Source organism: Sander vitreus, chromosome 24 (genome assembly GCF_031162955.1).
Source record: "Sander vitreus isolate 19-12246 chromosome 24, sanVit1, whole genome shotgun sequence".
Classification (NCBI taxonomy): Eukaryota; Metazoa; Chordata; class Actinopteri; order Perciformes; family Percidae; genus Sander; species Sander vitreus.
Window position 1 is genome coordinate 9398656 of NC_135878.1, and position 14999 is coordinate 9413654.

Genomic DNA, 14999 nt, shown 5'->3' on the forward strand with positions numbered 1-14999 from the left:
TGATGTTTTTGAGACGCAGCTTAAGACACACTTTGATTCACTGGCTTCTAATTTTAATTGTGTTTTTCCTTCTATTTTATGTATGTGGGTGTGTATGTGTATGTATGCATATATATGTGTATGTACTTGTATATGTATGTGTGTGTGTGTGTGTGTGTGTGTGTGTGTGTGTGTGTGTGTGTGTGTGTGTGTGTGTGTGTGTGTATGTATGTATGTATGTATGAATATGTATATATGTATATATATTATCTGTTAATTTCACATCCAGCTGCTGAGGTGTTTGTACCTTTGGGTTTAACTTTGACAAGTCACTCCTCCACTCGCTCAGGTTGAGAATCTGAAAATCAGAAAGAGAACGAATATAAACACATTAAAATCAAAAACAATGTTTTTCGTACCTCATACAGCAATACACATCAGTCACATTTGTGACCAAATATCACTGAGACCAAAATCCATTTGATTTTTTTTTTTTTTTTTTTTTTTTTTTATTGCTTACCAGATAGTGCTCGCCATGTTTGGACCGCAGCATCGTCGCCACCTCTTTGAGGTTGGTGGTGTAGCTGCGTTCCTCGGCAGCAGCGGGGAAACAGACAGAGATGATCCTCTCTGTGATGTAGACCAGGTCCACCTCATAACTCTCCTCCATGGCCTGAACCACACTCTGACTCCTGGAGAGGCAGAGGCAGTGAGAGATGTTTATCTCTGTTTCTGTGGAGTGAAGGCTTTTGAACTTTTTTACCACCTAAACATTTGCACAGCCAACTATTAAGGTTTATTCACTCATAACTGCATTCACATGTTTAGTGATTATCATCTTTACAAGGAATATATATATATATATATTTTTTTTTTTTACAGCTGCTCAGAAAACATTTACAGAAATCTCTGATTTCTCTCGGGGACTAACGACAGAGTTCATCTCAAACATCCACTTGATGAAATCTAAACTCCAGCAGCTCACTCTTATATTTCTTGGAAATGATAAGATTCACAATCCTTCACCGAGTGTTGACATGACCTCTGCTGATATTATGCAATCTATTTCACTGGCCAAACAGCGATCAGGTTTATTGGCCAGTGAGCATACAGTAAAGCTCCGCATTAGAAACAGCCATGCCTGAAGAATAACAGAGGTGGAATGATAATTTACATTCCTAGAAGAAAGGAGAAATATCCAGCACAAACAATCCTTTTTTGATGTTCCTCATAAAATAAAGTGGAGTTGAGGATCACAAGGGATTTAAGGGACTTACAACTTCACCAAGTTGCGGAATTTATTAGGAGTTAGGTTTTTTTTTTTTTTTTTTACATTTCTGAACAAAACTCTTCAAGATGTTGTAGATTCAAAGTAGGTTTTAAAACAGAACAAATGTGCATACTTTTTGGTTGAACTGGTAACGCCGGAGGGAAAATACACTTAATCTATTCTTCAATTATACCGTATACCTTCACCATTCCTACTGCTATTTTTTCCTGATGAAGTGTGTACATATGCGCATCTGCATACAATCATATAGCAATGCTGTGTCTTACCCAGACTGCTTTCGCCTTATCTCCACACTCTTGCAGGACCTTGTAGATCCCTGGAGACACACACACACACACACACACAATACACACCACATATATGCAGAGGGTGGGGGAGAGAGGGAGGGAGAGAGAAAATGAATCATAAGCAAACTCTGTCTGGTAATGATGAGGATGTTATTGAATTATAATATGACACAACCTATTAGGTAAAAGTCAGATCACAGAAGCAAAACTGAAAGATAGAGAGAGAAAAGGAGGAACAAATAGAGAAGGTCAAGGAGGCGAAGAAGAATAAAGAGTAGGAGAAGCAGCAGAAGTAGAGGAGGAAGAAGGATAAGAATGAGAATAAAGCAAAGAAAAACACAAGTGAAGACAAGAGGACAGCAGAAAGGAGAAAGGGAAGAAGAAGAATGGAAGATGGTGAAGAAAAAGAAGTAAATGATTGAGAAGAAGCAGAAGAAAAAGTAAAAAAAAGATGAGGATGATGAAGAGGAAGAGGAAAAGAAGAATGGAAGATGAAAAAGAAAAGGAAAAAAGGAGGAGAGGGATAGGGAAAGGAGAAGAAGCAGGATAAAAAAGAGGTGAAAGGAAGTACATAGAGGACAAATGGTAGATGGAAAAGAAGAAGAAAGAGATGGAGGAAAGGTAAAAGGAAAGGAGAATAAGCAGGAGAACAAAAGTTAGCAGAAGAAGAACAAGAAGTGCAGTAAAAAAAAAAGGGAAGAAGGAGAAGGGATTAAGGTGGGGAAGGAGACCAGTATGTGTTCCAGGAGTCAGGATTTCAGCACAGACTTTAATTGTCCTGCATCTAGTTATTTACTGAGAAAAGAGAGTGGAAGTCAGGCTGTTTTACTGTGAAGGGAAAATGTGCTGCACTGTCGAGGAATCGCTGCATAATAGATGCTAGGGTTGGCTCTTCCTCTCACTGTTTGTCGGCCCAAAGGAGAGCTTGTCTGTATGAGTCAGCTGACACCGAGAAGATGAAGCCTTCCAAAAAGATAGAATGACAGCTGGATTTATCTTCACAGACATCCTCTGTGACATCCTCTACTTTTCCCCCCCACAACGTCAGAAAGAGTGAGCGTTCAGCTTTGCATGGTCAAGTGGTTAAACAGAGATATTGGCAAGAAGGGTCTCTAATCATGGCGCGAGGTTAAACACACAGCCCAAAGCTCTCCGTATTGCTGCCGGGCGGCTTCTCACAGATGAAGCTAATCCCACCCCCAAGAGCCAAAATGGGAAGCATAATTCTCCGTGATTTGACAGGAACCAGATGCTAGGCGGACCACGAACGCCGGTGTTTGCAAAATGAAACAGCCTGTTCGCATGGGGCTTCGGGGGGTGTTAAGCCGGTACATTTCACATCATAGGCACAATCTGTTGTCTTGTAGCAACATGGGTGCACGAACACCTCTTGAAAGTTAATGCAGCATGTAAAGTGGAGTATACTATCTGTCCATTTGAAGGCACTTTCCACACAGCTAAAGGCTGGTTCTCATTGTCAAAACAAAATCCCATGAAATTCATCCACGGCTGAAAATAGTCCCTAACAAATTTGCTACTTGTTTGCTACTTTGAGTATTAAATATAGACTTTATGCTATATGGAATAGACTAATGTCTTTTTTGTTTTAGTCAATTCATGGGATTTGTTGACAATTAGAAAAAAATATAAAATAATGCCTTCAGAGAAATACAGTTAAATAAGCTCAAACGATAGGAATTTGTTGCACATTCATCGCATATATTTCATTAAAAACCAAAACAAATCACAAATCAATCTGCCAAGGAAGACCATGGGATATGATCAAAAGCTCCAGAACAGCTACTAATGGACCTTGTGAAAGATGTTTGTCCACTAAAAATCACACATTTTTAAGCAGGAGATAAGACTTTGCACACAAAAAAAACAACCTAAAAATGTTTTGCCGCATTTTGGACTTCCTGTGTGGGAGTGGCCTACCTTGCGGAACAGATACCCAGTGCTCCACCTCCAGGATGAACGCAGTAGTGCAAAACGCCTTCCAATGGAGCTGCCCAGAGGCATGATTGTAGGTACTTCTCTAAGTTTTACTATTTTTATCATAAAATAAAAAAATAGAAACTATGGCTGTTTAGCTTATCACACTCGGTGCAAAAGTGCTAAAAACAAAGAAGCTCCAGTTCCTCATGATAGAAGAAGATGCCGTAGACTTCGCTCTGTTTGTGCCAAACTTCATCAGCGATTACGTAATATATCATGATGCAGCTTCCTTCTCTCCTTTCCCTCTGGACTGTCTTCTCCCTACTTTCTCCTGCTTTCTCTCTCCCTCACGCCCACTTTGTGTTCTCTGGTACTACTCCTCCCTCGGCCTTCTCATCTCTCATTATGACTCCCCCCTGCTTCTCTTGTCTTGACTCCCTTTTTTCCCATGCGCTTGTGTACTATATGTGTTTGACCTTAATTACCCTTAAGAATGTGGCGACTGAAGTGTTACCAAAGCATAGAATATGGAAAGTAAACAATATTTCTTTTTCTGTTCTATCTTAATAGATCCTCTTTTGAGACACAAACTGATTTAAAAAAAATCAAAAAAAATCCCCATATTGCACTTGGATGACCTGGACTGGCCCGGGACTGACCCAATTATGGTAACGGTGGGGCGTTTCGACCTAAAATCAGAATGGATATGTCCTATATGGACTAACCAAATAAACATTTCATATGCACTTTCCCCCCTTCTGTTCGTACACTATGCACGCACACACACACACACACACACACACACACATACACACACACACACACACACACACACACACACACACACACACACACACAAAACTCTATTCTTGGTTTGAGTGTCAAAGTGAAAAGCAGGGATTCCAAGATGAAATATATATATATATATATATATAAAACACAAGGCTTTGCTAAGATGTAACAACCACAACAGGATGACAAATCAGGATCGCAACCGAAATGTCTGGTTAAAGGGGCTATGTCTATACCCTTTACTCTCAAAACACCAATATGTCATTGTCAAATTGTTTAAGACAGCTTTCTATAATTACAGTTAAAAAACAAGAGCATGGTCAAGACAATTAGTAGCCTCTCTCTTGCTATTTTTAGTGCGAGCATTTCTCATAAACCCTGTTGCTTGCTGTTGCAATGAGCACGTTGCTACTTGTGTCAACCCTTAATCCATTGTTTTATTAAACAATTAAATTACAAAATAGTATATTCTGAATATAAAGCCCTGACTCATTGTTCCCTTCGAAAGGTGGCCCAGGCTGTTTTGTTTAATTGTGGTTAACAGTAGCTGTAGATAGATTGGATTCACAGCTGCTTATGGCAGCCAAAATATGCATAGAAACTTATTACACTATAACTACATTCAATTAAAAAAGACATAATTCAGATATCATCCATTCCCTGCTTGTCAGACTCATTTTCTCACTCTCCAGATCATTTTCTTCCTTTCTCTTTCTCTGTGTGAAGTCACGGACTGAGAATTAATCCCCACACAGACCGGTGTACACACAGACCAATCTGTGTTTATAATCTCACTCTGAATCACCGCCGCAGCTCCTGCTGCCGATCTAAACATTTAGGCGGCGTCTGATGCAAACGTTGACTTATCATCGTGACTCACCAAAGAGAGAAGAGAACACAAAGGGATGCTCTGCTTTTATCTTTAGCATAAATGTTGCTTCTGGTTTCATGAGAAGGAGCCCCTTTTAATCTAAAAACATTTCAAACAAGCTAACAATGTCTTTGCCTTTGTGACTACTTGCTTGAATGATCTGTTTTCTTTCTGCTTTACTACTAATGGTTCTCTCCTCTCTTATTTTTCTGGAATCTTGCCTTCTTGGAAACCCACTGCCCGTGCATACACCCTTCATGGTTTAGCAATGTCAAGCTAAACATGCATGCCTAGTCTCGGGCCAGGCCTTGGCAGCCATTTCTGGCACAGACGAGACACAATTTGCAGTAAACTGGCAGATGTCACGGCAGCTTTTCCCATTTTGTAAGGTATGTACCCAATATTTAAATACTTTAAAAATGTTCTTTTAGTGATTTGATTTACCGGGTCTTCCTATCATATTCCATCATTTCTCTTCATGTCTCCTTCTTTGCCATTAACAGATTCCAATTCACGGTTGCTTTAATTTAAAGACGGGGTCATCTTAATTTAAAGTCATGTAAACTGTGTGATACCTGAGATTAAAAGAAGTCCAACCCACAGAGCAGCAACGGGAGCTCTGATTGGCTCGCTGGTATGTATTGCATGGTGCTGCCACCTTCTGCAGTGTGCAGGAACAGGTGGTGGGATTTGCCTGTTGGGTCAGAGCTTGACAGCCTTAAATATAATCAATTAAAATAAATGTATCATTTATCAATTGAATATAATCAGACACAGAAACTCTATAGTCTATAATTATTCCAGTGCCACACTCCGGACTCCATACTGTATATTGTACAAGAAAGATCACAGAAAAGTACACAGAAAAGGACACCACTGTATGTGTGAAAGGGTAGCCACATACATGAGGATTGTTATTCCAGCACTTTGCTGCATAGCAATAACAGCATTTATGAATGAACAGCTTTTAAAGCATGTCTACTCGGCATTAACACTGATAAAGAAGAGGTGTTACTCACCGGTGTATCTACATGCTTTAATGGCAGCTGAGGAGTGGGAGGCTGTAGAGAAAAGCGAGACAGAGTCAGTGGGTTAGTCTTTGTTTCTTTCACACCGAGGAAGAAACAATATAGTGAGAGAAAGGATGAGAAAGAGAGAGAGAGAGAGACTATCTTTTATAGGCCTCTCCCTCTCCAGGTCTGGCTGCCAGTGATACACCAGACACACAGTCATTCAATTAACCTTCAACAACATACTCTTTCCGTCTCTTTGATCTATGTACACTTTGCCCGACATACATGCATACGATGAAGGGAGTCCTTGTCTTGGACTGCCTTGGCTCAACTTAACTAGACAATGAGGACCATTATGGTTCTCAAAACCTCTTTCTTTTTTTAACAAAAGAAAGACATAATGTCCAGGGTATCATTTTGTTTCAGTGAATGCCCCTTTTGGAATATTTTTCACACTTAGTGTAAAAACTTGAATTGTTTTGGCTTAAAGGTTCATTCTTGACTTGGCATTAGTTTGATTGACACGAGGTTGTCTTCCAGTGCTTTCAGCAACATCTCATGAACTACTATCAACTAAATTGGTATTATAATTATAGCAAAGTCTATTCATGAAGTTCAGCAGGGAAATTGTCCAAATGGCTTTTAGTTTTGGTGAAATGCAAGGTGACAACGGCTGAATTTCATAGTAGGACAGAAAAAAACATAAAAATAATGATGATCTGGTCAAGATATGTGCAAGCGGAAAGAAAGTATGTGACAGAGACAGAGACAGATGCGCACAGGCGTGCACACACGCACGCATGCACGCGCACACACACACGCACACGCACACACACACACACACACACACACACACACACACACACACACACGCACATACACGCTTTGACAGTGATCCATGTGTTGAGGAAAATCTCTTAACTGAGTTAAGTACAGCGTCTTAGGCTGATGTGAGCTCTATAAACAAACCCAGGCACTGTTTAACAAGCCGCTGCAGTCATTCAAAAGGGCCAGCGTCCAAAGTAAATAAGTGAAAAGTAGTTACTTTTGCTTGGAATGTTCCTAATTTGGTCATGTCATTGGTGGTTAATCTTGAAACTACAAAACGGGACTGACTGTGCCACCTTTTATTTGACTTCATTGACCAGACATCAGCAAAACGATCAAATTGCAATCCGTGCTGGTTTTCGAATCATGCCATTTGCTGAGCATGCATTCTTTATAAAAGTGAATGAAAACTCTCAAGGTCATTAAAGTGAAAAGGACTAAAGCCTCGATGATGCAATGCGTAAATCACATTTTGTCTTGTAAAGGAGCAACCTTTAGAGGAAAGGAGAATAATCACTTTGACTGCAGCTCAGTATCTGTCCTCTTCTGCTCTCTGTGGCATCGTATGTATGGTACGTCTCACACCAAATCATTTCAAGTCATTTCAGATACTTCTTAGGATCGAGTGTGAGCAATAGTGTGAGAAGAGGGCCATCGTTTATTTTCAACACACGGCCACATTTTCACCTTTTTATAAGCTTAAAGAAACTGCTGCTCCATGACACAGCATCATTGTCACTCGTCATCACCATCAAATTCCTATCGCTTCTACAGCTGACAACAGGACACAGAGGGTATCTCGTTTGAGGCGTACGGACAGGATTCTCCTTTGAGGAAAAGGAGGAAGCATCTATGGCTTCTGACCTTTGACCTTAAGCAACAACCTCACAGTGCGCCCTGTGTGTGGTTCTGCCACAATTCCAGGAAGCATCATTGCATTATGAGGGAGATTTCAGGTCAACAACCTCTTTAAAGATAAGTCTCATGTGTGCACAAATTCACACACATACGGCACAAACACACACACACACACACACACACACACACACACACACACACACACACACACACACACACACGCTACACTCACCAGCTCATTGTTGGTAGTTGTTTGACATGATGTGGTGACCTGGAAATGGAGAAACAGAGAAAACATGAGTACAGAATCTGCAGAAGAACATTGTAATATCTGACCTTTAAGTACAGTAGATTACATTAAAAAAGAGGAGACAAGCAGAAATAAGGAATAATTCAACAAAATGACAGAGAGACATAAACTCAGTAGCATCTTCTCATCTCTGCAGGACTGTGTTTTTAAAAACACTACTGCAAGAATTGCATCTATTTTTGTAGAAACAGAGAGTGGGAGACATCTCTGAGTGTTTCCTCCTGAATGCCTGAGTATTACCCAAATCGCCCGCAACAGTACAGAAATAACCACTGCCTCATAAATAAAGGCCCTTTTGACTCGTGGGGAATATGTCAGGGCCATTCCAGGCAAAATCACATTTGCCACTGAGTTCACATTAAGAGAGAATGCTTCCTGTAAAAGTCAGAAAACAATTGAGTTACGCTCTCAGTTTCACACACTAAACTATGACTTTATAATTCTCCTCTGCGTGATGTTTTTGTTCTGTCTGAGAGAATCCAGGCAAAACGAAAACCCTCATGTGTGAGCCTCATCAAGCATGTCTACTGCAAGTTCACTTGTATTCAATAACGACTTAGGTCAAACATCATGCGAGAAATCCAATTTACATTCTGATGCACACAGTGTATCCCTGCAGCTAGGACCACAGTGTCCTAGTGGTGCGCACTAGGACACTGGTGCTGTCCTGATCTGCTCTGTGACTCAACATGCACCTTGAACACATGTCAGATCGGGCAACACATATTGATGGGGATCGCACTACACATCATTTTTGCCTTTCCAGATGGCCAGGGTGTCAGATTAGGTGATTATAGAGTCGTAAATTCTTGCTGCTACTTGGCCGGGAGACATGGCAGATACACGCTGAACACTGACCAATCATAGCTTGTCTGTCAGCCGTCTTTCATGATCTGTGTGACGTCCATAGGTGATTGAGAAAAGGGTACCATAAACTGACTTTAGTCTTCCACCTGCAATAGATATATAATCTATATATATATATATATATATATATTCGTTCAGATGTTTTATCGATTAATTAAAACAGTTGCAGATGAATTCATTGTTTAAGCTCTGGTTTGTTTTACTCCCCGCAAACAGGGCTATAACTTCATTGTCCACTATCCTAGCAAATAGCACTTTGCATATTGTATTTACAGTTTACCAAAATAATATTTTCATTAAACAGCCTTTTAGCTACAACTGGGACTGCCAGTAGTGCTTTATTGCAGTAAACCTGCAGATGTAACAAAATTTCAAATGCTCCATCAGTTGATAATGACTCCCAGTTACTGCTGTTTGATTACTGCTCACTGATAAAATGCCATATACTGTAGTGACTTTTTATGTTATTATGTCTAGCTGGGTGCATATTAAAGAATAGTAAAACAACAGTAGGTTCCTCAACAAATGCAACTGGGTGGCACACCAGTACTATATAACGCAGAGTGGAGGGCCAGTACCTGTTGCCAGGCCTTCTTAGCAACAGTATCACTTGTCCCCTAATTATACTATCATCTCAAAATTAGAGCGGTATTGATTTCCTGATGTTGTAACACTACATGTAGCATCTTTAAATAGCAGGCCATTTTGGTACTCAAAACAGTTTGCTCATAGTATCCGTGACAGGCAAGTGTGGCTCCTAATAGTCTGCATTACTCTATGCACCACAAATCACTGATTACGATGCATAAACAGGCCCTCCCTCGCAAGCTGAGTGACTTCCATCCGATTGTATTTACTTTCGTGTGCACAGATAAACATGTATGTGGGAGTGCACGGTTAAATGAGTGCGTGCAGCGGCCATTGTCGCAACGTTGTTGTGAGTTGACGGATGTTTACGGGCGGTGAGATGAGAGCACGCTATCAGAAGACAACAGACGCAGGCAGGAAGGAAGCCGCTGTAATTAGTTTGCTCTGGGAAAACAAAAGACTCGTTGACTTTGTAATGCTATCATCAAGCGTATTAGAATACAGTAGTCGGATAACATCGCAACAGAATAGATCCCACCCAGTGTATGCTGATATGCAATGTGATGGCATCAGTCCACCAGTTAGTGCTGATATGGTTATGTGCGCCACTAAAAAACATGATATTTTAACAATGTCTATGTTGGATTAGTGGCACCTTAATATGTTACCATGCACTGACTGGTGCTTTGTTCTTTTCCTGATATACACACGCACACTGCAATATGATTTGATACCTTAAAATCAGCCATTAGGTGACATTTCTAATACCATAAAATATGACTTTATAAGCCAACATTTGCAAGCCTTCAGTCAAAAAAAAGCTTCAAGGCAGTGTGCTGAGTAAAACTGAAGATTTGCCAAACCAATGTATGTGGCTCAACCCATCAGTGGTCAAGATGACAGGTTCATATCCAGTATTCAATAAAAGGCATTAGTACATTAGACATTAGTTGGACCTTGTCCTTGTGTGTGCATGTGTATACATGTGAGAGTAGCCATTCCTTTTGAGAAACACAACCTGGAGGGCATCATTTTGAATCCCTGGGTTAATAAAGTGAATGAGTTACAACTGTCGCTGCTACAGGTGGTACAGGGAAGTGGATACAAATGAAAATAAAAGAAGAGAAAATGCAGTATCCAATGACAAGGATGAATGCATGACCATGATTGTTTGCAAAAGAAATACGCTTAGCTGCCAGTTGGGCTGGATCCTAATATTTGACTATTTGGATATTCGTTCGTTAGGTCAATACTGTAATAAAGTAGAGACAGATTCAACTTTTGGAGAAACGCAACCCGACATCACGCTGCGGTGGCCAGTCATGTAACCGGCGGTCAGACTTGTCAGTCCGTTTTGAGGCGGTGTGAGATTTCCGTACAGTAAACGCGAAACATCACTGCCTCTATCGCTGCCTCAAGAAAGTTTTATAACACTATTTCAATCAGGAGAGACTTTGTTCCAGATATGCAGATTTATTGTACATGTACATAATAAGAAATGTACAGAGTCTTTGGGGATTAGACTCCATCGGTAAAATATTTTAAAAAAGGGGTAGAGAAGCCAGACATATTCCCCCCCGATGGATTGACGATGCCCGGAGGTGGAAGGAGAGGAGGAGGTTTGCACGTTTGCCTGAAAAGACAGCTGATAGCAAGGAGAGAAGACATTTAAAGCAGGAAGTCATGCTGCGATTGGATCATGAATTTCGTGGCCAATTCTGGTTGGTTTACTGAAAAGTGAACGCCTCTTAACAGCTGAACAGTTTTAGGGAGAGATAGTGTTTAGTTAGTTTTGTTTAGTTATTTAGAAGTCTTCCTGAAAGAATTTGCGCTGAGGAGCTTCATGAGCCACTGAACTGCCCAGGAGTTTCTACTAACAGCTGACTGTTTCCTGCAACAACAAAGAAAGCACACGTCTGTTTTTCTTTCTTCTCTTTCTCCGTGAAATGAAGCTGCCTTCAAGTGCGATCGGAAATGTCGAGATCTATAAACGCTCTATAAACGATCTGATGGAAAACAATAATTGTGAAATACAAAGTCTACTTGTACTACATAACTCTCTGAGGTCTAAGAGAATGTTCACATTTCTTCTTCGTAAATTCACCTTTTTAGGGTATTCGCATATAACTGATCCCCATGTGTTTCATATCACAATGTTCAGAACAAACTTAGCTTTCCGTATAGTGACGGCCTCTAGAGCAATGTGTAAAGAGAAAATTTGGCACTAAAGCTGAAACGTTGATGTTGGCTTTTTGAAATTCCTCAAATCTCTTTTGAAAACAAACCTTAACTTATGATGTGTTGTGTCAATTGTTTCGGGGCTTGAAATGAATTGACCAAAGTCTTTAGGGTACATACGCCGGTGCGTTATTTGTCCTCAGAGGATGTCACGCAAATGAGCCATTTCAGTAACACTCCCTCCGCCGCACAACCCTGCAGTGATCGCTTTTGTTGGTCTAAACGTGCCCTGAGTCCTGAAGTCCAATACAACAGCCCTGCAATGCAAAGCCAACAGAAGATGAACTTGCTAGTACCAGAAGCCAGAAGCCAGTTGGCTTATGCTTGCTCTTTACAGTGCCTGCACTACATTTGGCCGTGGCTGACATTTAAATATCAGTGTTGGCGGCCCCAGTGGCCCCGGGGCCTCGTAGCAAGAGCATCTGACTTTATTTACAGCTGACATGAGGTGCTGTTCTGTGCGCTGTAATGTAGCCTACGCCTGCAAATGTCCTGATGATGACTCCCTCCAGTATTGATCTAAAGGTCAGAAGGGTATATTGATGACTTTAAGTTTCAGTTGCTACTGTATGTTTACAACCAGACAAAACCATTATTTATTGGTGAGCTCCCAAATGCTAAATTCTTTCTTTAGGAACATATTTGTGCACGTAAAAAAAAATGTTTTTCAAGAAATCAGACACGGACATTGCTTGCAAATATTGTTATCATATCACATATTAAGTGACGCAGTCATGAGACAGCCGGAGCAGCAGACAGAGAGAAAATGCAGACTTCATAATAACGCAATCTTACATTCCGACGAGTCTCAGTTCAACTTAAAATCCTCACCACATCACCATGCAACAAAGCGAGAGAACAACAGCTACCCTGACTTCATCCATATATGGTGGGTGCAGCTGGAAGCCAGACTAATACAGGCTTCACAAGGTTTTTTCCCAGCTCAGACGGATAAAAGTGTATGAATCTCCAAGAGGCCCTGCCGCACGCTTCGGCATCGGGCCAGGCTGACACCTGAATTCTGAAGTCTGTAATTGTTTGTGCAACTGCATCTGTGCCATCTCACAAAATCTGTCAAAGAATCCAGTTCAGATTGCTCAATAGGGAGAAAAGAAGAGAAAAAAAGAGCCTGTCTTTATCTGTCTTTATCTGCGCATCTTTTCCTCAGCATATGTACCATAGCAGGGGAAATGTCTTGCAACTGAACATTTTAAAACGATGAATGCTGAATGTGTTGACCTTTTCTTTGGCCTCTGAATGAGTCTCCCCAATCACTTCCCAGCCACGGGACCAGCAGACCACAAAGAAAACTCTCCCAACATCGAGAGAAAGAGAGTCAAAGCGAGTTTAGGCTTTTAAAACAGCTTGTAGCTTGTATAATCTCATCGAGTCACGAGGGGCGTCTGGGAAGCTACTGAACTAGAACAAGGAGTCAAGCAAGCCACCGGGGGGCCTCTTCGCAATTTCAACCCAGCCAAGAGGCCTCATTAGGGGGCAAACAGGGTTGAGCTGAGGCGGGACGTTGTTGAATTAGCCGCAGCAAAGGTCAAATGTCTCAGGTGAGTCTCGACAGCTTCACGGAGCTTTCCTCTTCTGTCTTGATCCCCCCCCCCCCCTTACCCAATGAGAGTGTGGATCAGAGAGAGCTTTAATGACTTCAGCAAAAGTGCTGCTGCTCAAGTACTCAAGTGGGTTTATATGGAAATGGAGAGTGCAGAATATCAAAGCAGGACTCCCGAGCCCGGTCCACTGAGTTGGATCGTTGTATAATGAGTAAACGTGCTGCAGTTCAACCAGCATAGTGATGAACTATTTTCTCTTCACACTTCAAACAGGCTGGAACAAGCATCCTCAGATAACCGAGGAGGAATAAGACCGGCTTGCTCGGCAACCTTTGCATTCCTCTTTTGCACCTTGTCAAACAATAATGGCAATACGCTTGCACTGTCAGTGCATTTATTGTTATAGTTTTTTTTTTTTTTTCTTTATTTAAACATTTATTAGAAGTGAAGATTTTTTTGTCCACTTTTTTATCCTTTTTGATGCTCTCAACTTGGGAAAGCTGCAGTATTTCCACAGATGTATGCCCTTTTACCCCTCTGACTTAATAATATAATAATAATAATAATAATAATAATAATAATAATAATAATAATAATAATAATAAGTCTGATCTTAGTTTATCCACTGCTAACTGATGGGAGAAAGCATGTTTGCCACTGTGCATAAATCATCTCATTGGCTCCAATAAATGAGCCTGCCATTGGTCCAACCACACACAAAATTCCTCAAGCACTCCTCCTGCCCACACAAGAGCCACTGCCGCACTGATGGCAGTTTGCCTGTGAAAGTAAATTCTTCACTTTCCAAACGGGGGCCAAATAAGGACTGAAGCTCAAACAGCCCCTTTAGAGAGATTTATACATCGGCTGGGTTTCTGTTTAACTTGGAAGGCTAATAAATCCGCTGTGATGGTGAAGACCGTGCTCCTTTTCCCTCTTTGACATTTTGACATAATGTGTGTAGTGTGTAACGCACCATGTTCAACTGGTTGACAGTGTGGCAAGAGTACACTTGTAGTGTTAAGTGATGTTGTCAGTGGTTGAATAATATCTGATGTTGAATTTAAAAAGAGAGTTAAACCAAGTTGAAGTAAAAAATAATGGCAAAATAAATGACTCATATAGAATGCTGCCAATAAAATAGTACTGCGTGGGAAAGTTTTACCTCTAAAATGCTGTCTATCATTTATAAGACAGTCGATGATTCAAACAGAGAATCCACAAGGGTCTATCTATCTATCTATTGGGTGGATATCTAAATTTGGAATCAAACATTGTGAAACATGTTTTTTAGTCTGGGCTGGCCCACAAAGGTCAAATTGCTATTTCACCCAAACAGGATGGAGAAAAGCTGGTGTATACAGATGAAGTCTAAATAATTGTTTTTGTAAAGTAGAACGCACTGCCTGCCAGCTGTTTCCACTGGCGTCCATCAACACCCAGTAGCGCAACACAAACAAGGTCTTCCCACAGCATGAAAACCATCCTGTGACGGTCGAACAAATGACAAGACCATGACTGGACGAAAAAACAACAACCTTTGATTTCATTTTTTTTCTCTGCGACGTGAAAGCTAC

The 14999-nt window shown here is 40.8% G+C and overlaps 1 protein-coding gene across 5 annotated transcripts in view; it reads right to left on the reverse strand.

The window, feature by feature from the left end:
* The window catches only part of tns1a (tensin 1a), an 81421-nt gene that overhangs the window by 35309 nt on the left and 31113 nt on the right, over window positions 1-14999 (reverse strand). For 4 of the 5 annotated variants that reach the window (XM_078243311.1, XM_078243310.1, XM_078243312.1 and 1 more), the window contains 5 exons: window positions 8090-8128; window positions 6178-6219; window positions 1537-1586; window positions 500-671; window positions 287-337 (listed from right to left, as the gene is read on the reverse strand). In XM_078243311.1, the coding sequence (XP_078099437.1) occupies window positions 287-337; window positions 500-671; window positions 1537-1586; window positions 6178-6219; window positions 8090-8128 (354 nt within the window). Of the gene's footprint in view, window positions 1-286; window positions 338-499; window positions 672-1536; window positions 1587-3495; window positions 3800-6177; window positions 6220-8089; window positions 8129-14999 lie in introns of those variants that run through there. The other variant, XM_078243313.1, reaches the window with a different exon arrangement.